Source organism: Ochotona princeps, chromosome 1 (genome assembly GCF_030435755.1).
Source record: "Ochotona princeps isolate mOchPri1 chromosome 1, mOchPri1.hap1, whole genome shotgun sequence".
NCBI lineage: Eukaryota > Metazoa > Chordata > Mammalia > Lagomorpha > Ochotonidae > Ochotona > Ochotona princeps.
The window spans coordinates 114,198,618-114,224,841 of NC_080832.1; the positions used below are offsets into that span (position 1 = coordinate 114,198,618).

The 26,224-nt window shown below is 42.6% G+C and overlaps 1 protein-coding gene across 3 annotated transcripts in view; it reads left to right on the forward strand.

Annotated features, from left to right (window-relative positions):
• Positions 1 to 16,438, forward strand: part of LOC101534727 (H-2 class II histocompatibility antigen, E-S beta chain-like) — a 51,192-nt gene extending 34,754 nt beyond the window's left edge. For 2 of the 3 annotated variants that reach the window (XM_058664939.1, XM_058664952.1), the window contains exons 2-6: positions 10,968 to 11,237; positions 14,170 to 14,451; positions 15,039 to 15,149; positions 16,071 to 16,094; positions 16,382 to 16,438. In XM_058664939.1, coding sequence (XP_058520922.1) covers positions 10,968 to 11,237; positions 14,170 to 14,451; positions 15,039 to 15,149; positions 16,071 to 16,094; positions 16,382 to 16,395 — 701 coding nt within the window. In that variant the 3' untranslated portion in view covers positions 16,396 to 16,438. The remainder of the gene's footprint in view (positions 1 to 10,967; positions 11,238 to 14,169; positions 14,452 to 15,038; positions 15,150 to 16,070; positions 16,095 to 16,381) is intronic. The other variant, XM_058664934.1, reaches the window with a different exon arrangement.
• The last annotated feature ends 9,786 nt before the right edge of the window (positions 16,439 to 26,224 follow it).

The window sequence follows — 26,224 nt, forward strand, 5'->3', positions numbered from 1 at the left end:
GATGACCACTGCCCTATAGTATGTCCATAGATCCGGTACTGTGATTCCCCCTGTTAAGTGTCTGTTCTTCAGAGTGGTTCTGGCTATTCGTGGTTTTTTGTGTTTCCAGATGAATCTGTGTATCATTTTTTCCAGTTCGATGAAGAATGTTGTGGGTAATTTGATTGGGATTGCATTGAATGTATATATTGCTTTTGGAAGTATAGACATTTTGATGATATTAATTTTTCCTATCCAGGAGCATGGGATGTTGTTCCATCTTTCGAGGTCTTGTTCTATTTGTTTTTTGAGTGTTTTGTAATTTTCTTCATAAAGGTCATCTACGCTTTTGGTTAAATTTATTCCCAGATATTTCATGCTTTTCTCTGTTATTTTGAATGGTAGCTTGTTGGTTAGATCTTCTTCCATCTTGCGGCCATTTGCATACACCATGGCTGTTGATTTTTGTTCATTTATCTTGTATCCTGCCACTCTGCCAAATTCTCGTATGAGTTCTAGGAGTCTTTGTATTGAGTTTTTTGGTTCTTCTATGTAGAGAATCATGTCGTCTGCGAATAGTGAAAGCTTGACTTCTTCATTTCCAATTTGGATTCCTTTGATTTCTTTGTCTTGTCTTATGGCTTCTGCAAGTACCTCTAGGACTATATTGAATAGCAGTGGTGATAGTGGGCAGCCTTGTCTTGTTCCAGATCTCAGTGGGAAGGGATCTAGTTTTTCTCCATTTAGTATGATGCTGGCATTGGGTTTTTCATATATTGCTTTGATTATGTTGTGGATTGTTCCTTCTATCCCCACCCTGGTTAGGGTTTTTAACATGAAGTGGTGTTGAATTTTGTCGAAGGCTTTTTCTGCATCTATTGATACTATTATATGGTTTTTGTTTTTCAGTTTTTGGATGTGATGTATCACATTTATGGATTTTCTTATGTTGAACCATCCCTGCATTCCCTGGATGAAACCTACTTGGTCTGGATGGATGATCTGTCTGATGTTTTTTTGTATTCTATTGGCTAGGATTTTGTTGAGAATCTTAGCGTCAACGTTCATCAGGGAGATCGGTCTGTAGTTTTCCTTCTCTGTTAATTCTCTGTTCGGTTTGGGGATTAAGGTGACATTGGCTTCATAGAATGAGTTTGGAAGAACTGCTTCCTTTTCTATTGTTTTGAAGAGCTTGTAAAGGATTGGGGTTAGCTCTGGTTGGAATGTTTTGTAGAATTCTGTGGTAAAACCATCTGGGCCTGGGCTTTTCTTTGTTGGGAGCTCTTTAATCACTGATTCTATTTCTGATTCGGTAATGGGTTTATTCAGGTCTTCTGTTGCTTCTGGGGTGAGTTTTGGTAAGTGGTGGGATTCTAAGAATCTTTCCATTTCCAAGTGGTTATCGGATTTGTTGGCGTATAGTTCTTTGTAATAATTTCTAATTATTTCCTTAATGGTAGTAGTGTCTGTTGTTATGTTGCCTTTTTCATCTTTGATGCTGCTAATTCTTGCTTTGTCTTGTTTTTTCTTTGTCAGTCGGGCCAGTGGGGTATCTATTTTGTTTATCCTCTCAAAGAACCAGCTTTTTGATTCATTTATTTTCTGAATGGTTTTTTTAATTTCTTTCTGATTTAGTTCTTGTCTTGTTTTGATAATTTCTTGTTTCCTCTTGTTTGTGGGGTCCTTCTGCTGTTGCTTTTCCAGTTCCTGGAGGTGTGTGCTTAATTCCTGCATTTGTTGCCTTTCTTGAGCTTTGACGTGCGCGCTAATTGCAATAAACTTACCACGTAACACTGCTTTGGCGGTGTCCCATAAGTTTTGGACATTTGTATCTGGGTTTTCGTTGGTTTCCATAAATTTTTTGATCTCGTCTTTAATTTCTTCTCTAACCCATTGTTCGTTTAGTAGCATATTGTTCAGCCTCCAGGAGTTTACATGTTTCCTGGGACATTTTGAGTTGTTGATTTCCAGTTTCACTCCGTGATGGTCTGAGAAGGTACATGGTATGATTCTGATATTTTTGTAGTTAGTTAAACTTGCTTTGTGTCCTATTATGTGGTCTATCCTGGAGAAGGTACCATGCACTGCTGAGAAGAAGGTGTAGTCTGTGGCCTTAGGATGAAATATTCTATAGATGTCTACTAGGTCCAGTTGTTCTATTGTTTGTGTGAGTTCTGTGGCTTCTCTGTTGAGCTTTTGCTGCGTTGATCTATCTATTGGTGTTAGTGGGGTGTTCAGATCTCCCAGAATTATCGTATGTTCATCTATGTCTCCCTTTAAGTCCAAAAGTAGTTGTTTCACATAGCTGGGTGCATCCGGGTTAGGAGCATATATGTTAAGAATTGCGATTGGTTCTTGTTGGATCCTCCCTTTCAAGAGGATGTAGCGCCCTTCCCTGTCCTTTTTGACGTTTGTTACTTTGAAGTCCGTATCATCTGAGAATAGGACTGCCACGCCAGCCTTTTTTTCTCGTCCATTGGCATGGAATATTTGTTTCCATCCTTTCACTTTGAGTTTCCTGAAGTTTCTTCTGGTTAGATGCGTTTCTTGCAAGCAGCATATAGTTGGGTCCTGATTTTTAACCCAGTCTGCTAATCGGTGCCTTTTCAGTGATGAATTTAAGCCATTTGTGTTGAGGGTTAATATTGAGAAATTATAATAATGCCGTGACATATGCCTGTGTTTTTGAGGTTGTTGGTAATTGATTGTCGTTTCCGTGGATGGACTTTATTGAGATCTCCCTGATTGCCATCCTTGCTTATGGCTTGCTTCCTTTTTCTCTGGGAGTAGCGCATTTCTAAGGAGATTTTGTAGAGTTGGTTTTGTGTTGGCATATTCTTCTAATTTCTCTTTGCTGTGGAAGTATCTAGTTTCGTTCTCGTATACAAATGAAATCTTTGCTGGGTAGAGTATTCTTGGTTGACAGTTGTTCTCTTTCAGTACTTGAAAGATTTTGTTCCACTCCCTTCTTGCCTGGAGCGTCTGTTCTGAGAAGGCGGCAGTGATTCTGATGGTCCTACCCCTAAATGTAAGCTTCTCTTTGGATCGTGCTAACCTTAGGATTCTTTCTTTGTATTCATTGGAGGGTAGCTTGATTACCACGTGTCTTGGGGAGGATCGTTTTGGGTCCACCCTGTGGGGAGTCCTCTGGCCTTCCTGAATTTGGATTGGACTCATGTTCCAGGTATTTTGGAAGTTCTCCTGCATAATTTCCTCAAGTACTGGTTGTATGCCTGTTTCTCTTTCCACTCCTTCTGGGAGCCCCATGATTCTGATATTTGACTTCTTGATGTTGTCATTCATCTCCTGGATCGTCTTGGTTGCCTTGTGTAGTTGTGACTCTAGTTGGTTAATAATCTGCCTGCTTTCATTCTGGGAATCTTCTAAGTCGGATATCCTGTCTTCTGCTGCTGTAATTCTGTTGGCTAAGCTCTCAACTTTATTCTTCAAGTCCAGGTTCTCGTTTTTGAGTGATTTTGTTTCTGTGATTATGTGGTTTTTAAAATCTTTGAGCTCATCCCATCGTTTTTCATTGTCTCTGAAGAGTTTTATAATTATTTTTCTGAACTCCTTATCAGAGACGTCTTCAGTTTCTTCATCTGTAATCTCTGCGATCGACCAGGCTTTATGGTGGCTTTTTGGGATGGCATTAGCTGCATCTACCTCACTGGCTCTCCTATTGCGCCGCATGGTTGTGGCCCCAGGTGTTGCTGAATTCTCACCCTTGACCTCTGTTGCCACCTAGTGGGTGGCCTGAGGTCTTGCTAGCCTAGGTTTTTGTTTTCCTTCGGCCCAGGGAGTTGTTTTTGTTTCCCTTCTGGGTTTCAGGTTTCAGCGCGTTAGGTTTCAGCCTTAGGTTTCAGCGCCTAGGATTTTTTTTTTTTTTTGGTTGTTTTACTTTGGTTTTTTGTCTGAGGCACGGCCGCTTTCCTTCGGCCTGGGTTGGCCCAGAATTTAGTTTAGCTGTGGTCCCGGGGTAGCTGCCGGCTACCGCACTTCAGGATCCTAGCGCCCTTCCGGTACCGTAGCGTTCGTTATGTGGGAATGTGTGTTACTTAGCCGTCCCTGTCTTTGCCTGGGTCCCACCAAGGTCACTAATATCGCCACCAGTGCTAGAGGTTTCAGCACTCCTGCAGTTTCCAGCCGCCACTGGCGGGGCCTTGTGCAACGATCTCCCAAAGTTGGCTGTTCAAAACTCCCGCTGGCCTTTCCCCCCCGCTGGATTCCCAACTCACCCGTTTTCGAGCTGCGGTGAGACTGAGCCGGCCGCTGAGCGCTTCCTTGGTTTCTTTGTTGTTATTTTTGGTTGATTCTCCAAATCGCGTGGATCTTGTTGATTCCGCAGTGTCCTGTGGGATTCGCACACCTGTGTATACTATTTTTAACTAGACTTGCTCCTTCTTCTGGCACTTTTTGGCCCTCTCTCTCTGCGTTCCCCTTTACACCAACCCTCCGCGGTCGGCCATTTTCTCGAATCCCCCCGATGTGATTTTAGTCAATATAATTTAATTATTCCTCATTATATACACATAATAAAGCATAACATTATATAAAATAAATGTGTGCAATTTCTGCTAAGCAGAGAATAAATAATAAAAGTGATTTTAAAACAACTGAAAGGAAGTCAGAATGTGGAATTTCTGTGCTGATAACCATTTTCATCCAGTAACCAGTTTAATTGCCTTTCCCTTAGGAAATATTTGACCTCTTGCACAAACAATAGAGGCTGAGCCAGATTTCTCCTCTCCTGATATCTCGGAGGCACAGTCTAGAGATCACTTGTAGCATGGACGGTTTGGTGACAGTTGTTACATTGTTACCTGCACAATCCTTGCATTAATATTTTCTAAAAGATTTATTTATATTTATTGGAAATTCAGATATTTAAAGAGGATAGACAAAGAGGAAGATCTTCCATCCGATGATTCACTCCCCAAGCTGCCACAGTGGCTGGAGATGAACCAATCCGAAGTCAGGAGCCCAGAGCCTCTTCCAAGTCTCCCATGTGGGTACAGGGTCCCAAGGCTTTGGGTTATCCTCGACTGCTTCCCCAGCCACAAGCAGGGAGGTGGATGGGAAGTGGGGTTGCCAAAGCTAGAACTGGCACCCATATGGGATCCTGGCACGTTCAAGGTAAGGACTTACCCACTAGGCCACGGCGCCAGGCCCTACAACCCTTGTATTAATATTGAAGTAGAGGTATCTGTTGTAGAGAATGAGTGACATCACATCACACACAAGTGTGGGTTGTAAGGGAGAGTCTTTATTGGCCAAGCTTGGCAATAGCAATTCCCAATACACTCCAGGAGCCACTGTACCGTGTACCCAAAGTCAGAGGTTTTTAAGTTCTCATACTCCAATCAGCTTAAGAGGTGTGTGGTTTAAAATTTCCATACATAGTACAAAGCATTCAATTAACTTAAGTAGCAGGAGGTAGAAAGGGAGTGGCTGGATCCTAAAGTTTTTGTGTGACACATTCAATAAACTTGATAGGGTGGAAGCAGGCAGGAGTGGTGGCGGGTGGCATGGGGAGCCTCTGGAGCTGGCGTCTGTGCACTCAGTTAACCTTCCACTATCTTGGCAAGCCTGCCCACTGCTATGGGATGCTAGCTATCACCCCACTGCACCCCATCACAATATCAGCGTTTTTCATGCATGTAGATAGCATACAAAGTTGAGTTAATATTTGTTTGCTTATTCTTCTTTAAAAAACTCATTTCTGTAATTTTAAAATTATATGCTATATTCTTAAGAATTTCAATCATTTCCTTTTAGACTGCATTTCCGTATTTTCTTGATTTATAATTATTTTTCTTTATCATGTCTTTCATGTCTTAATGCTTAGGAGAAGCTTACCTTTTCTTCTCTAGGTTATCACACATTAGTTTCTGTGCCAATTCTGAGTCTGATTTTGATTATGATTTTCTAATTTTCAAACCAAGCATGATATTGTGCTGTTTCAATTTCATAACTGCTGTAAGTACTGAATTATTACTGACATGACCAGATAATATATTGTGAGATCCAAGAAAAACAGTAAATTCTGCTTAATCCTTGCAATAAGCTCTGAAGTTTCTGCATTAACAGAAATGTGCTTTTCTGAACAAAGTGATATACTATTTCTATTCTGTTCTGAAATGTTCTGCCTTGAAAAACTGAGATAATGATTGAAATCAATAGAGTGGATTTAGGAATATGGAGTCCACCATTATCTTTAATGAGATTTGTGCAGGAGCTAATAGGAGTCACTACACAAGATAAATGCAGTTTTTCATTTCCAGAGATGGGTAACATTGATCATGAGGATTTTTCTTTCTTTTTGGAACCAAAATTGCTGCATAAAATCTGTCCCACATTATATAAAACGTTACTGTTCAATAAAGAAATTATCTTACATTAGGAATACTCAAGAGTTAAACTAATAATTTTATTTAAATTATTTTCTCTTTTCAGAAATTGAGTATGAGGTAGTAGGATGTCATCTGGAATGTCCCATTTACTAGCCTTGAGTTGTTTAATTCCCTTCATTATACTCATTTTATTTTTGAAGATGTTTACATAGATGAGAGCAATGCATGTCCATGTGGACCACCAATCAGAGTGGGGAGGGTGGAGGAATGGAAAAAAATGAATGAGAGAACTACCCCCAATCTGCTTTTTACTTCCAGTATCTGAGGAAAATGGAGAGAAGGGGAGAGGGCCACTACCATCAACCTAACCACAGAAGTACCCAGAAATAGGGGAAGGTCGTAGCATGTCATCCCAGGGTCCCCAATGTGTGCATGCCAGTGGTTGCTCTGACCCAGCCTGGCATGCCCCATCACCCAGCTTGGCCTTTGCCAACAGATTCTACAGCCTGGCTTGGCCTGGCCCACCCCAGTCGCAACTCCTGCTGGTAGGAACCGCAGCATATCCCTGCCCAGCTTGCCCCATCCCTGGCTTTCAAGCAAACAGGTGGATGTGATAACCTAGCATAGCTCTGCATGACCCATACCCCTTCGTGGTTCCCGCATATGCCAGTGTGCTATTTGTTTGGCCTGGCTCTGCCTGGTCTGCCCCTACAGAGCCAACTCACACACCTGCAAACAAGTGAAGCATCCCTGCCCAGCCTGACCAACACCCAGCCATGGCCTGTTCCCAACCCCAGTACCCATGTGTGTTGGTGTGTTCCATGGTAATGTCTAGCTCATCCTGTCACCGCCCCAGTCCTTGAGCAAGCCAGCTGCTGGCAGCTGTCCCACAGGGGTCGGGGTGAGCCTGTGATTTCCCACAGAATCTGTTCCCAGATCCAGTTCTCTTTTGAGTTGGTTAGTGTCATGGCCCAGGCTGATATGGTCCACCCTCTATTCCAACACTCATTGATGGGTACTGTGATTAAGCCTTGCTAGTAGGCCACCTAACCATGGCTTTTGTGTTTGATCGTAGGTGGTGGTTGATACCAACAGCCCCAGCTTAGGTCTCCCACACAGGTGTCTGTATTATTTTGGTCCCCAAAGCTCCTCTGGTTTTCCTCCTCTAAATTGAAGAACCTCTGTCAAAATCCCAACCATTTGCTAATGTCTCATTGCTACTAACAAACTGTATGAGCTTGCAGGCTGAACTACCTATGTGATCTGTAGCATGATGGGTCCCAATTCTTATGAATCAAGGCTCACCTAAGTCTGGTTATTTCACAGTTGGCTCCAAATAATTAAGTGGGTGCTTCCCTTGGTTGCTGGAGGCATGGGCTCCAGCCGAGATAGATAGGGAATGTGTGGTATTTCCCCTCACCTTGCAGGCTATTGTGAATCGCCCCTTTCCAAGCTATTGTGGACTGCCCCTATAACAACCCTATGAATGTGTTCTTTGGGGCCACACTCCAGTAAGGGGTGTTGGTCCTGGCCAGCGGGCTGGCCGGTTGGTCATCCAGCCGCCTGCTCTCAACTGTTAAGAACCTAGGCTCAGAAGTGCTGAGCTTGAATAAATCATCATTGTGCACTTGGATCGACTTCAGACTCCTGGTGATTTCTGGGGATCTCAAAATCTGGGCACAACAAAACCACCCGGTCTTTGTCCCCCCATTTACTTGCAGGTGCTGTAGCCAGGTTGATGGAAGTCTCCTAGAAGTTACTATTCACCTGCCATGTCCTCCCGTGGCAGTCTTCCCTCCCACACATCTCCAGACACACTTCCCTGAACAATCTACAGCTCCCCAATCTCAGTCCTCTGGTGGTGTGCGGTGTCAGCCTGGGGCCTGTGTGCCTACCCAGGGCTCTAGGGCACTCTCGCTCAGGCCACCAGCATCTGTTGACATGCCAGCATCTGCCTTCTCTCTCTCTCTGCTTATACCTTTTCTCTGTGAAATAAGTAGATAAAAAAACCTTTCAAGTAAGTAGATAAATTTAAAAAAAAAATGACTGCTTTTAGAACTGCAGTGGAATGTGAATCAATGGGTCCTTCATATGTGGAGTTATTATTTAAATTTTATTCAGAATCTGAATGAATAATATTGATGTAATGTATAATTATCCAAGATAGTATTATGAAATTTTAAAACAAAATTTATTATATGTATATATTTGTTATTAGGAAGACACATTTACAGAGAGAGGGAGAGACAGAGAGAAAGATTTTCCATCCACTGATTCACTCCCCAAGTGGTTGCAATGGCTTGAGTTAAGCAAATTCAAAGTAGGAAGCCAGGAGCCCCCTCCTGGTCTCCCACATGGGTGCAGGGCTCCAATACTTAGGGCTATCAAGCACTGCTTTCCCAGGCAGTAAACATTGAGCTTGATGGGAATTGGAGCAGATGGGACATGAACTGAAGGTCATATGGGATCCTGATGCTTAGAGGTGGAATATTTAGCCAACTGAGCCATTGTGCTGGCATCATGCCAGGCCTTATATGTTTAAAATTACATGAACACACCAATGATGCAACCCATACTTTCTCTATAGTGTGTTATTCCTTAGCATGCTGTAATGTATTCATTAGGAAAGTCATATATAACACATTATGATAAAACAAGAGAATAAAAATAAAGTGATGTAGTACAAACAAAATAAGGGAAAATAATAGGACGTATGAATAAGAGGTTAAACACCGTCTTTCAAAATGTTAATTATTTTAAAGCAGAGATGTTTCAAAAGCTGAATTGGAGCCCTCTTGGGTCTCTTGGAACCTTGAATACACTAATTAGAAGGTCCTGATCATGTGGTTGGGTTAAGTGTTTTGTAGGGGCACCTCTAAGAACCTCCCACAGATTACCTCCTCTAGGTACCTGGCCTACCTGTGTTCCAGAGGGGTCGCTGGACTTTGGGGCAGCTTCAGCAGACCTGTTATATTGAGGTTAAACTATTAACTAATCTTTTATTTTTTTATTTTAACATTGCTACCACCGAAGAGGTACAAATATTCTCTCCAATCAACTGCCTTAATCCTGCCACATCATCAGTTACCAGGCAGGGTGGCACTTTGCTGTGCCCACAGAATTACAGCATTTTCCAATATAAGGAAAGATCACTTTCCTTCAGTTACATGGAGATAGGTTAAGTAATTTCCCATATCTACAATATCAATGTATGATACCAGACCCAGATTAAAAGTTTTCATTTGGAATTATTTTCGTTCTACCTCTTTTGCCCCTAAACACTTCAGATACACACTTGTGCAAATCAAGATGAATATTCTTGCAAGTCTCAAACTTGGGAATCTAGCAATGATCATCTCAGAGGTGGAGTACAACAGAAGCTAAATTAACCTGATTTGGATGCAATGGGATCAAATGTTTTTATTGTCCAAGGAAGGAAATTAAAGTTTAAGGAGGACATCTTCATACTGATGTTCTTGACCAGCAACTGATGATGTTTCTCACTGGTGATGCTGATTGGTTCTTCGACACTAAGATTACCCAATCCAGGCCTAAATAATTAAATTTTTTCATTAATTAGCATGTAGATTGAGAAGGGTCAAAATTGTTACTGAGACTTGCCTGCTCCTCTGGCAGTTGCCCCTCCTGTTTGTGGTTCTTCAGAGGTGCCTGTGTGTTGACCCTGCCAGGGACACTGGTGTTGCTGAGTTCTGCCCGGGCTTTGGCCAGGGACAGGGGTGGTAAGTACACTTCAGATGCTGGGCTCATACCAGATGGGATGGACGGGAGTTACTTTGTCACGGAGTCAGGCTGGGTTCCTTATAACATTGTGACACTGTCTTGGACCACCTTCTTTGGATCTTAAATATTTCACCAATGGAGCATGGATGCTTGTGGGATCTGCCTAAGTGACATTGTGGTCCAGGCCATTTCTTCCCAGCTCTTCCCCAGTGTCACCCCTCCAGTCACGCACCATGAGTCTTCAGAGTATTGAGAGTGCTTAGATAAAATGATGTTAAAGGAAGTTTCAAATAGTGTTTCACGTCATTACATGAGTTTAGCCAGAAAAAAAAAAAAAAAAAAGAAAGTGTGTCTGAAACTTCTGTGGGGAATCAAGCAGCATCCAAGGTTAACTTAGAACTGACCTCATGCGCTCCCTGTCCAGCAGGTTGGCTGGCTTTCAGTGTCATGAAGGCAGGGACGATGCCAGTTGTTCCCCATTTGGGGGAATAAAATAGGGTCTAAACTCAGGCTGAGCACCAATGAGCCTTAGGGCATGTTTCCAGGAAGAGGCAGTGGACCCGTTAGAGGACTGGCCTGGAGTCTCAAGGTGAGAGGTGGTGGCTCCTGGTGAGGAGGCAGGTGGTGGTGCTGCTGGGGCAAGGGCGAAAGTGCAGCTCCCCGTGGGGGTCCCCAGGCAGTGGGGAGACACAGCTGAATGGATGGCTGCGGATCAGGAGGCTTCCTGTCCCATGGGGGACTCTCAGGAAGCCAAGAAGGGACAAACAGCCTGGGGGCAGTGAGATTCATCTGGGTGTCCTAGGCCGCCCCCTCCCCTTGTGCCCCTTATTGTCTGGCGTGGACCGTCAGTCTCCTCCTGGAGGCCGCCCCTGTGACCCGGTCTTTGTGTCCCTACAGCCTATTTCCTGGAGCAGGTTAAAGCTGAGTGTCACCACGACACTGGGGCGCAGCGGGTGCGGTTCCTGCACAGATACATCTACAACCGGCAGGAGTACTCGCGCTTCGACAGTGATGTGGGCGAGTTCCAGGCGATGAGCGAGCTGGGGCGGCCAGATACCGAGTACTGGAATGGCCAGAAGGCTCTCCTGGAGCAGGAAATGGCTTACGTGGACACGTTCTGCAGACACAACTACGAGATCCTTGACCCCTTCTTGGTGCAGCGCCAAGGTGAGCAGGGACAGGGGTGGGGGACGGGTGGGGTCGGGTGTGGACCCTCAGGCGCTGCCTGCTGTGAGGAGGACCTTAGGTCTGAGTTATCTGTCCTGCTTCACTGTGATTTCACCTTGTCAAATGTTTCCGTAGTTAACGATTTTGAAGCTGGCAATTTGACCTACCATCCCGCTGTTAGCATTTTAATAATGTCAGTAGGACTGAATTAGTCACGTGTTTCCTTTTGTACATCTCTGGTGCAATTTACCTCACATTTCCCTTTGTTACCTATTTTAAAAATATTATCCAATACACTGGTCCGTGTGTGTGTGTGGTGGGGAGCCCGGGGGAGGGGGTAATTCCCAGAGCACCAGCAGATGTGGGGTCTAAGGATCAGGGCCACACTTCTTAAGTGGCTGCTAAAATGCCATAGTTTCATCCAGGCTACTCCAAGTAGGATCCAGCTTCATGATAATGGCTCTGGGAAAGCTTGTGAGGATGGCTCAGATATTTGTGATTTCTTGCAGCTGTCTGGGAGAGCCAGCACAAATGATTTTCCAGGAACCTTCAATACATACTATTTCATGATGCCATTTCTCAGAGCTGGCTTTGGCCTGGCACGGCCTTGGTCTTTCTCGTTATTTTCAGAGTGAACCAGTGAATAGAACATTCTTTGCACCTCTTTTTCTCTCACAGTCTCTATCACTCTGACTTAAAATAAATAAATAAAATTTTAAAAGTCAGTCATTTAAAAACCAGGTGATGACCAAGTTGTTTGTATAAAGTGATGCAGTGTTTCCTTACAACCTGTGGATACCTTCTCCTTCACAGCGTGTCTGGACACTGAGGATGCCAAGACTGGTGGAGTAAATACCAGGCAAGCACTGGTTACATAGTGTTGCTCAGGAAATTATGACAAAATCAGAGGTGTGAATGATCAGTGTAGTCAATTTCATCTCCCACCACCAGATACCTTTGATCTCTAGTAGGGGGAATTTCACTCAACCAAGTTTGAGGATCCAGACAGCACACTGTGCTCCAAAATGTTTCACATGCTTTATTTATTTATTTTTAAAGATTTATTTATTTTTATTGGAAAGTCAGAGAGGAAGATCTTTAATCTGCTGGATTACTCCCCAAGTGGCCACAATTGACAGAGCTCAGCTGATCCAATCAGGAGCCCAGAGCCTCTTGCAGGTCTCCCAAACAGGTGCAGGGTCCCAAGACTTTAGGTCATCCTCAACTGCTTTCCCAGGATACAAGCAGGGAGCTGGATGGGAAGCGGGGCTGCAGGAACTAGAACTGGTGCCCATACTGGATCCCAGAACATGCAGGTCAAGGACTCTAGCCACCGCGCAGGGCCCACATGCTTTATTTTTAATGTCTAGTTATTTTGTTTCTAGGTTTCTGAATATTCTTCACATTTTTAAAAGGGTTTTTTGTTGTTGTTGTTGTTTATTTGAAAGAGTTACTGAAAGAGAAGCAGGAGAAAAAAGAGAGAAAGAGAGATTTTCCATCTGTCGGTTCTACTGAATTGATCTGAAGTCAAAGCCAGGAGCTTATTCTAGTTCTCCCACGTGGTTGCTCGGTATGGAGCACCGGGCCATCCTCTGCTGCTTTCCCAGGCCGTTAGGATGGAGCTGAATCTAAAGTGGAGCAGTTAGTACCTCAATGGCAGCTAAAGGCAAGCAGATGCTCTAAGCAGTGGCTCTACCTACTATGCCACAGAAACTCTCCCCTCTATTTCACATTTACTGGCCAAGTGTGACTGCTCAGTGATTATCTATTGTGTCTTACCTCAGGGTTTGAGTTTTTCTGAGCTGTGGTTTTCATATAGAGCAGCAACATTCTAACACTTGTTGGTCTTTGAACCCTAATTTTTTTGGCTGATAGTTTATATTTAGAAACCATATATTACTCTACATAATAAGAATACAATGTTTTATTTAGTGAAATGCATTGTGATATTGTTCGTAATGAGTTTTCAGCAGTCTTAAATCTATCACTTTGTGTGTTAAATATGTCTCCTCTAGGTTTCTCTCAGCAAAAGTGCTGTTGAGGTTGGCAGAGTCAGGGATGGGAGAGGTGTTAAGAACACATGTTGGTGATTGGCAGACCACGCACTGCTCTCAAATGTCAGTTTAGAAAGAAAGACAGCAGTAAAACCCTGATGATAATAGTTGTGCTTCTTTTGCAAGCAGTGTGGTTGGTGAGCCACACTGAGAGTTGCTGAGAATATAGACTCTCTTCTCCTTTCCCTCTGCTCAGGGCTCCTGCTCCAGACTGGGGCCTCAGCATGGGGTGAGGCAGAGAGCAGCCAAAAAAAAAATAATAACATTTCTTGTATGTCCTAACCTGTGAGTTTGCAGAGACAACCTTCCTGCTGCAGCAGGTGGTACAGAGTCACATTTTTCCTGCGAGAAATCAAGGACAAAGACAACATACAGCCGACAGAGCGTAAACTCCAGTCATTGTGTTACGTATTCTAGATACATTCATCCCATGTCACCACTGGTGTACATATTTGTACTTCAGTCTTTCCCAGGTGAGAAAACTGAACTAGAAAAAAACCATAAATCTCACCCAGGATCCATACTAAGAGGCAAAGATAGAATTTGAACACAAACAATTGATTCCAGAAAGCACCCTTTTCATTCCTTTGCTATCTGTTTTGCAGATTAGTAAAATACTGTAATAACGAATGACTTCCCCAAGCTGAGAAGAATAGATGAATTCAATTTTCCTTGACATTCTAAAAACTAATGGCTCCCTGGTATAAGAATCAAAAACAAACAACAACAAAAAAAAAGGCTCAGCATTGTAGGACACAGGGCTGGCTTTGAGGGAGGCCTGCCTAGGACTGGAGCCTTGATGTGGACAGAGGCAGAAGTAGCGCCCAAGGAGGACTCCTGTGCCCACCTCCCTGATCCCTTCTCCCTGTGTCTCCCAGTTGTGCCACAGGTGACTGTGTACCCTGCCAAAGTCCAGTCCCTGCAGCACCACAACCTCCTGGTTTGCGCAGTGAGTGGCTTCTACCCAGGCAACATCCAAGTGCGATGGTTCCACAATGAGGAGGAAGAGGAGGCTGGAGTGGTGTCCACAGGCCTGATCCGGAATGGAGACTGGACGTTCCAGACCCTGGTGATGCTGGAGACGGTTCCTGAGAGTGGAGAGGTTTACAGCTGCCATGTGGAGCACCAGAGTGTGAGCAGCCCAATCATTGTGGAATGGAGTGAGCAGCTTCCTGACCTATATAAATCCCTGCCCAACCAGGAGTGTCCCCAAGTGTCAGACCTCCCTTTTCTGGCACTTTTCCTTTAGTGCAGGTCACTGGGGAAAACTCTGTAGAAGGTTCTACCTCTGTGGAGAAGAATGCCCCCACATGGCACAAAGAAGTTGTCTTTGTTTTGAACATTCCCATGACATCACAGATCGTGGTCATCCACTTAGCCCTTGGCTCCAGACCCTGCCTGTAGTGCTGGGCTTGTGTTTCTGGTTCTGCTGCTCTGATGCTCACTGAGATCCGAGCAGAAGGGCAGGGCAGGGGCTGTCTGACCCTCGAGGAGTGCACTCTCACCACTGCCACTTGGATCAGAACCCACTCTCCCAGAATCCTCACACACTAGGTGTTGTCTCAGGGCCTTGATGTTCAGTGTGTTCTATACTTGAGGCATGTAAATGCTCATTGTGATTTTCAAGTCTGTCTCAGATTGGCCAGTTCCTGTAGCTCTTCCGGTTCAGGCTACTTCCTTGTGTCTCTGGTCTCCATGAGGAAGGTTGGATTTATGTCAAATGCCTGACTCTGGCTTCTTCCCACAGGAGCTCAGTCTAATTCTGCACAGAGCAAGATGCTGAGTGGAGTCGGGGGCTTTGTGCTGGGGCTGCTGTTCCTGGGGCTGGGGCTGTTCATCTACTTCAGGAGCCAGAAAGGTGAGGACCTGTTGATAGTGAAGATTCCCCTAGGCTTAGTTGGGATAGAGATAGGATGTTTCGTCAGCTTAGGTATGTGTTCATTATTGGCCCTTTATATTTACCCTTTGATCCTAAATTTCCTGGAAATATAGACATTAGCAGTGCAAGGGACTTGGTCAAAACAGAAGAGGTTATGTTTCATAAGGATAATGAAAGGTTAACGAAGAGATATTGTTGGATTGTGAACCTGTGCCGATGATTGAGGAGCCACTGAGGCAATTTAATGCACCAAATTTGTGTGACAGCAGCTTCCTTATCCCAGGCTGTGCTTTATGCTCTAATCTCTTGATGTGTGTGGTGTGGGATGTGGTTTGTAGAGAAACCTTAGATGACAAGTATTGGACTGGGACTTTGTATTTTGGGCCTTGAGATATCTCCATATCTTTTTTTTTTTTTTTCAATTTTATTTTATTTTTTTTTATTTTATTTTTTTATTATTATTAATTTCATTGCATTATGTGACACACATTTTTTTTTTTTGCACTGGAATTCCCCCCGCCCCTCCCCAAACCCTCCCCCTCCCACGGTGGATTGCTCCACCCCGCTAAGTTGAAATGTCTATGGGGAAGTCACAGGTTGTGGTCGAGAACATGCATTTTCCTAGTAACATATTGGTTAATCAATACCATGTCAATTAATGCCATAATGCTGTAAATGGTTGTAAATATTGGGTTGAGTTTTTTACTTGATTGGGATGATACTCTGCTGGTTCTGCCTTTGGACCAGAGATGGTCTCACCAGGAAGCCGTTGAATTTGCCAGGACAATTAGATGCTGGACTATACGATTGGTCAAAACCTCCAATGAAAGAATCTCAACTGAGTTTGAACTATGGAAATATCTCCATATCTTTTAAGCATGTATGTTCTCTCCTTCCCAGGGCGCTCTGGACTTCAGCCAACAGGTAATGCACTTTGATATTCTTCTAGTTTCAAATACAGTTTACCATGAGCAGAGGCAAAGTGAGTCTGAAATAATGGGGAACACATGGGAATGAGACTTGTGATCAGGCAGTTTGCATAAGACTCTTCATTCATCAAGAGGCACGTGCTCTGTGTCAACATTAGCTGAGGGGACCAGAGACTGATCTTCCTTCTCATTGTGCTCTGAACACCTGCAGCCCCGAGAGAGGGAAAAACAGCAGTTTTCAGAATTAGTTCTGACAGCAACACTCTTCTCTGTCATCTGCAGGGCTGCTGAGCTGAAGCAAGGATGGCGACGCTCAGGGAAGAACCTCTGCCCCTGACTCTTCACATCACATGAGGTTTTCTGAATTCCTCATGTTGTTCTCTGAAGATTGTGGTTTCTCAGCATCTGGCTTCCTCTTGGTTTAATGACCTTGTGAGAACCATGCTCCGTGCCAGCTTCCTTAGCCCCTGACCATGACCCAGAAGTCATGATACTGAGGACGGCACCTTCCCTGATTGCCTGGTGTGCTCCTCTGTGTTCTACCCTTATTGCCTCCCCTGCTCTGATCTCACTTGTGCCACATTACTTTATGATGTTTTGCCCAATAAACATGAAATAAAAAATGTCTTCTGCTTGCTCCAACTTCAAGGACAAGACACAAGGAGAGTGAGGATTACATGACATGCAGTGATAGTTTTCTTTACTATGTTAAGTGATGCATGTGTTAAATAGCCTGTGTTGTGCATTCCACATGTATACATATCAAAACATCATGCAGCTCACTTTACACATAGTTTTCTTGCTAGTGAACTAAAAAAGAAACAAAAAAGAAGCAAAGAAAAGTATGTGAAAATTTTAAGAAGGGCATGTGTAAAAATGGAAAACAGACTGTAACGATAGAAGTAAACAACACAAGGTTTTACGGGCAACATGTTGAAAATCAGAATTTTTTGGCCTTTGTGGAAAAAATGGAGTAGCCACAGTAGGAAAGCACCACAAAGATCTAAATTTCATGAGCTTCATTAGTTAATTTCATGAGCTTCATTAGTTAGTGTCCTAGAGGAGTTGGCGATGTGTATTAGTCAGCTCTTGTTACCTTAATAAAATAGTGAAAAGCTACTTCTGGGTAGGGAAAGGTTTATTGAGGTTCACAGTTAGGAGGTTACAGTTCTGGAATGGGCAGCCCTGTAGTCTACTGTGCAGTGAAGACTGGCAATAGTGGGGTGTGCACTGGGTTGATCACATGGGAGCAAGAAACAGGGCAGGAGCTAGGAGGGCCTTGGGAGCAATCACCAGCATTCCGGAGAAGCTACATGAGCAGGAAGCTGGATCAAAGCAGAACAACTGGAACTGTAATTGACACTCTGAAATGGGATGCCAGCTTCTGAAGTGGGAGCTTAATGTGCTATGCTATTATGCCAATCATGACAGATGTATTTTAATAAGCATATTTTGGTAAGAATTCACCGATGATTAAATACTGAAATTATTACTGAGAGTTATTTTTTTTTAAAATTAACTAAAACACCTTTATTTGCTTTAAAAAACATAAGACTTCTTATACAATAAAGCATAAGCATGTTTCATCTACAAAGTCAGAATATCTTCCTCATGGAACACATAGGAAGAAAGGAAAAACACATACATGGCAAAGTAGTCACAGATTACCTCCAAAACAATCAGGACTTTCGGCCAGAAAAATCAATCTTTTGAAAACAAAAGTATAACAATAACAAAAAACCACATTTCACACCTGGTACTAACAGTAAACATTCATAGTACAAAATTATCTGTTCAAAAAAATGTCTTTGGTATTTGGAGATTGCAATAAGCTTGTAAATTGCTTTAAGTACGATGGGTATTTTGATGATATTAATACTTTCAATATATAGGAATTTGATTTTAACACATAATTTTAACTGAGAGTTATAATTGAATTTCAGAATTTTGAGGCAACATTGTCTTTAACAAGATTTAAACAGAACAAAGGATGACTTTCTGTAAGATAAAAGATATGATGTCATTTGCAGAGGAGAGTGACAATGGTGATGAGGGGAATTTTTTAGAAGGAATTAAAGTTGCTATTCATTGTTGGCCTGAACTCTATGAAGTTTTGCTCTTCAATCAAGTGGATAATATTTTGATTAGGCATTAAGCATACCCATGAATTAAACTGATAAAAGTGATTTTCATATAAGAGTCATTGGTTGTCTTCAGAAAGTGAACGTGATGTTGTATGAGGTAATGGCTGAGCCTGTAAAATTTGGAATCACATAACTTGTTTAGCGGAGTGCCATTTAACACATATGGTCATTTTAGAAATCTGTAATCATCATAGTTGTATTCTCTGCTTTTGCAGGGATGGCTGGAGATAAGAACACAATGTATAAAATGTCCTTAGTGCTATTCTGAGAACATATCCTAGAGCTGCAGTGTGCTCTGAAAATTTTGTTGATTCCTCTCACAAATAGATTGCTACTTGACTGTTAATTCATGTGCCTGTGTGATATCAGAGCAATGAAGGAAATGTGTCCTTGATTCAGTCCTCTGAGGAGGAAGAGAAAATACACAAATATCCACATGACTAGAGAATAGTGACATCATTGGAAAAATCAGCCTCCACAGGCACCTAATGGTCTCACCAGCATCCACTCACCCATGGGCTTAGGGGAAGATCAGCACCATCCCTGAGTCAGGTTATACTCATAAGCTCAGCTGAGTTCATTGTGAGCTGCAGCTATGTGCACAACGTTGTAAATGGATCTCATTCCCAATGAAGACTCCTACAGAGGGGACCCTTCTTGCCTGTGCAGGAGGCTTTAGGTAACATAAGTAAATCTGTAATAAAAATAGAGATGCAAAGATTATTTTAAAGCTTACTCTTTGCATGTCTTATTGGGCATTCCAAATATGTAACTCTACACAGAGAGATGGAATAGGAGGGCTTCCTGAAGAGATTGACAAAAATAGAAATCACTCAGCAAAGATTTCAGGGTTGGGCCCTCTAAAATTCAGCTTGTGTGTAATTGCATCATGTACAAGGGCACTTCAAAAAGCTGATGGGAAAATGTTATGAAGCTTACTTTGGTACAAAAAGTCTAAAATCTGTGCTGAAATGCATAGTTCTTTCTAATATGCACTTTTCTTTAATTATGTGAAGACTCCTCACCTGTGATTTTACTTCATGATCTCTAAGTAACACACTGGAGGTATGGGGGTGTTCCTTTGTCAATTCCCCTGGGGATCCTGGGCAGGATCACACTGCTTGTTGGCTGCCAAAGGGTTTCATCTTCCTACAGACAGGGTTTACACAGAGCAGACAACTCAGAGTCAGCTACTTGGAGCACAACATTTTACTGAATGTCAGAGAGCATCAGGTCAGCCTGGGCCTTAGAGAACAATGCTTTTCCATGGAGAGACTCTGCTCTTCTGAACTGATCAACTCTACATTCACTGGCTAATATCTGGTAGTACTTCATATCCAATTCCTATAGAACCTCAATGTGATCACTGATAAATGCTAGTGGAATGCAAAGGAGATTCTGCTTCTTCCTAACACAAAGCTTTGAGGTGGCCTTGTCTGTTTGACGACCTAAGCAGCACATCTGGCCAATCTTGTGCTGCCAAATCAGCTGGAAGGGGTTGTAGTGATCAAGTGTTCCATGACTCTTGACAGTGCTGTCTACCTACAAAGGTCCCTTCTGTTGTCTACTGACATTGGTAGTAAGAGAGCAGAAAACAGAATGGCAACTTCATGTTTTTTTTTCCCCCAAATAGCCCATTTCTCTCAGAACATGATCTGCAATGTACTGCATGAGAGTAAGATGTGTATGCCACCTGTCAGTAGTGCTCCATCTCATGGCAGGCTTCTTTCCCTCTCATTTTAGTATGCATAAGTTGTATTTGAGCTGTGGTTCACGGTAGAGCAGTTGTGCTTTGGATATTGTGTGAAACTGAAAGCCCTTTTTCATGCATGATTTTACTCTTTCCAGTTGCTGTGTCAGTTAAAGAATGAATGTTCTTGGCCCTGCGTGATGACCTGACGGCTAAAGTCCTTGCCTTGAATGCACTGCGATCTTGTATGTGTGCCCCTCCTAATCCTGGCAGCCCCGCTTCCCATGCAGCTCCCTGCTTGTGGCCTGGGAAAGCAGTTGACGACTCCCCAAACCTTGGGACCCTGCACCCACGTGGAGGACCTGAAGGAAGTTCTTGGCTCCTGGCTTCAGATCGGCTCAGCACTTGCTGTTTCTGTCACCTTGGGAGTGAATCATCAGACAGAAAATCTTCCTCTCTGTGTTTCCTCCTCTCTCCTCTCTGTAGATCTGACTTTGCAATAAAAATATATAAATCTTCCAAAAAAAAAAAAAGGATGAATGTTCTGGGCCCAGGATGATGGCTCAGTGGCTTGCATGCACCAGTGCTAGGGGTCATGCAGATGGGGTGAATGACACAAAGTATAAAGAGAACAGCTGCCCTGTTGGCAAGGCCACAAGAAGCTTCCAGCTGTATCGCAAGGCCTGTCGGCCATCTCTCCAACTGCTTCAGTGTGGTTTCACCCCGTTTCCATGGACAATCAGCCACCCTGTTAAAGAATTCTGAAATCTTTTGAGGCATTGTTGCTTGCTCTTGTGAGATGGTTTCTGTAACTGATATGAGTTTAGGAGCTGATGTTACTAAGAACATCCTGGTGAGTTGGCCTTTAACAATTTATGAGAATTAATGCACACAGGAGTACAATTTAGCCCCTGTCATTCCTGGACACCGTGTTGTGTACGTAGCTATAGTCCTGGAGCCTGGCCCAGATACTCAGCATGCCTTCTGGGAAATGGCTAAAAATTGATAAAAATGTTGGAGTATGAGCCAAAACTGATATAGTGATAAATATAAGCATAAGGGCTAGCTGGTCCTTGCAATCTCTTTGGAGTATACAAAATGTATCTGCTTCAGTTGCTTTTATAACACTTTGGCTAGAGGAGTTAAAGGTTACTTATATAGTATTTTAGAAGCATATTTGTATTTTTTGATTATTTATGGGGTTATATATCTCCTAGTTGAAGGGGGGGTTTAGTGTTTGAAACTTTCATTTTGGAAATTTATGTTTTTTCAACTTGTGACATTCTTTTCCCATTAAGTGAAAGATAAATTGTAGAAATAGAAATGTAGTCCTAGTGTATTAATGATTAAAAGGTGACTGCATGTGCCTTGACTTTGGAGTTCTGGCTGTCTCCCAGTGGCTACTACTGAAGAATGAATAATGGCTTGCTTTAAAAAAATGATTATAGTATTTTGCAGAATTATCTTTAAAAACATCTGCTTGACAATGAAGGAAAAAATAAAACATTTGAATGTCTGTGCATGCCTGCTTAGACAGGAAGCAAAAAGTATAACAATTAGATATTTGTGTAGAAGCTTGTGATTATTATTTTTTCTGTGAAAATAAAGACACAGCTACCTTTTTTGTCTGAGAAAAAAACAGAATTTACTTAACTAAATCATTAAATTGACTATTCAGATACTGTGTATCAGTAGCTACAGTTAATTTGCCTTCTAAACAATTTGCAATTTAAAAACAGTTTGTCAATCATTTCCATTTAGAAATAGATTTTATTACTTCTAAATGTGAGCTTTCCATAGGGAACTGCACATTATTAAATGACTTTAAACTTGCAATGTAAATGAACAATTTTGCTTTCCTTATAAATCGTCCCAAAGATGTTGTGTACAACAGTACCACTAATTCCTTTCTCTGTTTTTCATTTTTATTACTATCATTTGTTTTAAATATTTTTTTTTCTATTTTTATTGTAAAGTTAGATATACAGAGAGGAGGAGAGACAGAGGAAAATCTTCCGTCCGATGATTTACTCCTCAAGCAGCTGCAATGATCAAAGCTGAGCCCATCCAAAGCCAGGTTCATGGAGCCTCCTCTGGGTCTCCCATGTGGGTGCAGGGTTCCAAGACCTAACGCCCTCCTCAACCACTTTCTCAGGCCACATGCAGGGAGCAGTATGGGAAGCGGGGCTGTCGGGGTTAGAACCTGTGCCCATATGATATCCCAGTGCGTGCAAGGTGAGGATTTAGCTGCTAGGTCATTGTGCTGGGCCCTGTTATGATCATTTTATGGTACAGTTCTATAGGCTCTGGGATTTCCCCTACTCCCTTCCTAAGTCCCTTATCCACTGAGTTCCCCCATACAATTACAACAGTGTAGTTCCACAAGCAGTCATAAGTCCTTCGTTGTGGGCATGGACAATGGCAAAGTGACAATGGCATCCCGTTGTCAAGACACATCCAACAGTTTCACTATGAGTCCATCCTCAATCTGAAAGTAGTGTATCCTCACATCTGCACATGACAGTCTCCACTAGAGTCACTATACATCCCCCCAAGTGAAAATCCTCAAAACAATATCAACAAGAAGAATGAAAAGAGATTTCCAATGCTGTGAAGTTAGAGAACATGCTACTTAATGACTAACATGTTGCTGAAGAAACGAAAAAGAATATAAAAAACCTTCTTGAAGAGAATGATGTTACTTTATGACCTATGAGTGGGTGGAGAACTTAATGAGGAAAAAAACGGTTTGAAAGAAAAGAAACTAACAAAAACCATCAAAATCCATGAGATGTAGTTTCTGCTGATATTGTTGGTGAAATGGGTCTCCTGTAGGCAACAAATAGATTTTTTTTTTTAAATTCAGTCTACTAATCTGTAACCTTTGATGGATGAGTTGAAGCCATTTACATTCAGGGTTAGTACAAATAGGTGATAATTTGATTCCGTCGTTTAGTAATGGGTTGTTCATTGATTTAGTCTTCCTTTGTTATTTTACTGGGATGATCTTCACATTTGCCTTTGGTTTTGGTGGGTGCTATTCCTGTTCTCTGTCAAGAGAACATTTTTAAGTATCATTTGTAGGGCAGGTTTGGAAGAGGCTTATTCTTTTAACTTTTCTTTGCTGTGGAAGAATTTTATTTCCTTTTCGAAGACAAAGGAAAGCTTTGCTGTGTACGTCATCCTGGGCCAACCATTTTTGCTGTTAGAATCTGGAATATGTTGCTCCATTCTCTTCTCACCTGCAGAGTTTCCTGTGAGAGGTCTCTTGTGCATTTAATTGGCATTCCTCTATAGGTCAATTGACTTTTTCCATGTGCACATTTAAGGATCTTTTCCTTATGTTTGATTGAATAGAGCTTGATTATCACGTGTCTTGGTGAATATCACTTTTGATCAATCCTGTTGTGAGTTCTGTGTTCTTCCTGGATGTTGTTTCCCAATTCTTCCTCCAAATCAGGGAATTTTTCCTGTATTCTTTCATTGACTATACTTTTAACCCCAGCTTCTCTTTCTGTGCTTTCTGAAACTCCCATAACTCTTATGGGCTTTTTAATCATATCTTCTAATTCTTAGAAATTAGAAATTGCTTGAAATCCTGTATTAGGTGCTTCTCATTTTTGGTTAGAAGCTTTATAATGAGTTTTCTGAATTCTGTGTCCCCCGTTTTCTCAATGTCTTCTTCAGTTAACTCTGAGGTTGGCAAAGACTTTTGCTCCTTTGCAAGGGAGTCTTCAGTAGTATTCATTGTGCCTCTGTCTTCTTCTGCTCTTGGTCATTGTACTTCTGGTCTTCTCCTTGAGACAGATTTCTAAGCTGTGTCACCCACAGGTCTCCAGTTCAGTTTTACTTATTGTGGTTAGTAATTGGTTCTTTATTTGCAGTCACTTGTGCCATTCCCTCCAGCGAGTTCCAGGACTGGGCTCTTATGTTAGACTTCCATGGATTCTGAGCTCCAGCTCCTGGTTCACCTCTCTCTACTTCCTGTGATCCTGTGCTGTTGTGCCATTGTCTGTATAACCTTTCCCCATTTCTGGATTAGGGAGACATCTAATCCTAAATAGGTGTCTCCTAAATAAATAGTTTGTTGGTGGTATTGTTCTTGCCAGAATCTCCTAGCTGTTAGGCCTGAGGGCCACGTATACCTCTTTCGAGTCATAAGTTGCCAAAATTATTATTTTTATTGTGGGACGAGTGCAATGCATTGAGTTCAGTGAGGTCACTCCCAGCTCAGCACATGCACAGCCTACTGTTGTCCCTGCAGTCTCAAAGTCTTTGCCATATTGTACAAAATGGCACCTGATGTGTCACTGGTGGAGTTCTGGATCTGCTGACCATTAGTTTTGTGGGCTACCCGGTCCTATGTTGGGTGGAACCTGTAGGATGCCATGTTATTGTAGTGCACTGATCCAGAAATGAGTTCACTCCCAGCTTAATGCATGTGTAGTCCTGTCTTATTTTGTCTTTGTCTCCCTACACAAGATGTCAATCAATTTGGCTCTAGTGGCGGTCTGGGCTGTGAAATCCACCCTGTTTCTGAGCCACCTGTTTGGAATCTGCTGTTCTGTCAATCTTTCTGGTCAAACCAAATTAAAGCAGATCTTTGAGTTTATCTCCCAAGTTCCTGGTAAACTCCCTTTTCCACCTGGTTGCTGGTGGATTTCCAGCTGCTAATGGAGTTCAGATCGCTGGTTGTTGAATGCTGCTAGGGTATTTTGGTCACTGCAACATCACACTGTTATCTCCACTAGTTTCCTGTGTCCATAAGTCTCCAGGTGTCCCTCTGCCATTGGCCTGTCCTGTCCTATTTCCTGGAATGTCCCCTCTCTGCTTCACCTTGGGTAATGTTTCTCCGTCTGTTTAAATGTGTCCTTAGCCTATTTCCCCATCTTGAATCACCAAGAAGACAGCTTCTTGAGCCGTTCATTCTAAGCAATAAGTGACCATGGTCCATTCTGTTTTCTCGCCAAATCCAAACACCCTTTTTGAGCTCCAAACTCTGCTGGAGCTGGTCTCCAACACATTGGTACACTGGCACAGCGTAGAGGTTCCTTCTCATGTCCTGGTTCCTCTAGTTCAAATCCAGAAAGAAGTGGAGGATGGTCCAAAGCCTTAGGACCCTGCACCTGCATGGAAAATCTGGAGGAAGCTTCTAACTTTGGATTTGTTCAGCCCTGGCCACTGTGGCCACATGGGGGGGTGAACCAGTGGACAGATCTTTCTCTATGTCTCCTTCCTTCTGTAAATCTGCCTTTCCAATAAAATAAAGAAGTCTTAAAAAATGAATGAATGTTCCAGTATCCAAAATAATCTTTTTGGTAGCTAACTCATCTGGTAGCTTCATTCTTGCCTCTGCTTGATTACAAGTCTGCACAAGATGGGAGATGACCTTTACTCCTGTGGTATTGCTCTTCAGTTGTGTAATTTGGATTTGGCAGTTATGGTGCCAACCACTTTAGACAGGAAGCACTATGGTCTCTCCGACCAAGAAGAACCTCCAAAAGCAGTGGTGAATTTCTCTGAGAGTTTCAGGACCTCCTGTTCAGCATCAATATTCCAATTTTCAGCTTTGTCTTCCTCTTTTTGTCCTTGAGGTTTTGTACTTTGGCAGACAGGTTGTTTTCTGTGGGGGTAGGTGGCACCATACTTGACTGGCACCTCCATGGCTGATGGGCTTTCCGGCTGCTGTGAACCAGGTAACAGTGATAGACAATGTGCACAGCTGGCAGGGTCAGAGCCACAGCATCTTCTAATATTAAAATGTTAGAAAGACTGAAGTAACCTCAACTGTGAGAAGTTAAGCATCTCCTCAAATCTGTAACAGTAAGTTGTGTTACACTAGGAGTAGATTAATGAGCTGCTGACTTGCACTTGTCTTCTCTCCAGCCTTGTACTCCAAACATCGTCACACAGCAAATATACACACAGCTGTGGGTTTAAGTCAGATGTGATATTTACAAGGGTCATATCTGTGACCAGTTCAGAGGTGGTCAGAATAGGGATCCTAATAATATAACATGGCTGAAGGGTTCAAATCTTGATAGCACTAAATTTCAGTAATCCTTTACGTGAAAGAAATTAAACATCTCAGAAGAGGGCCTTCATACTGAATTTCTGACTAGGAACTGGTGATGTCTCCTATGCTGATTGCTTTTCTAAGTTATTGCCATATACATGCACAAGGGAATGAGCATCTTGATTCTAAGGTATTAGCTGTGTCTGGGTCAGAGTTGCCACTTAGTGAGACTTGCCTGCTCCTAGGTGGCCAGCCCCTTCCTCCTGCTCTCTGCA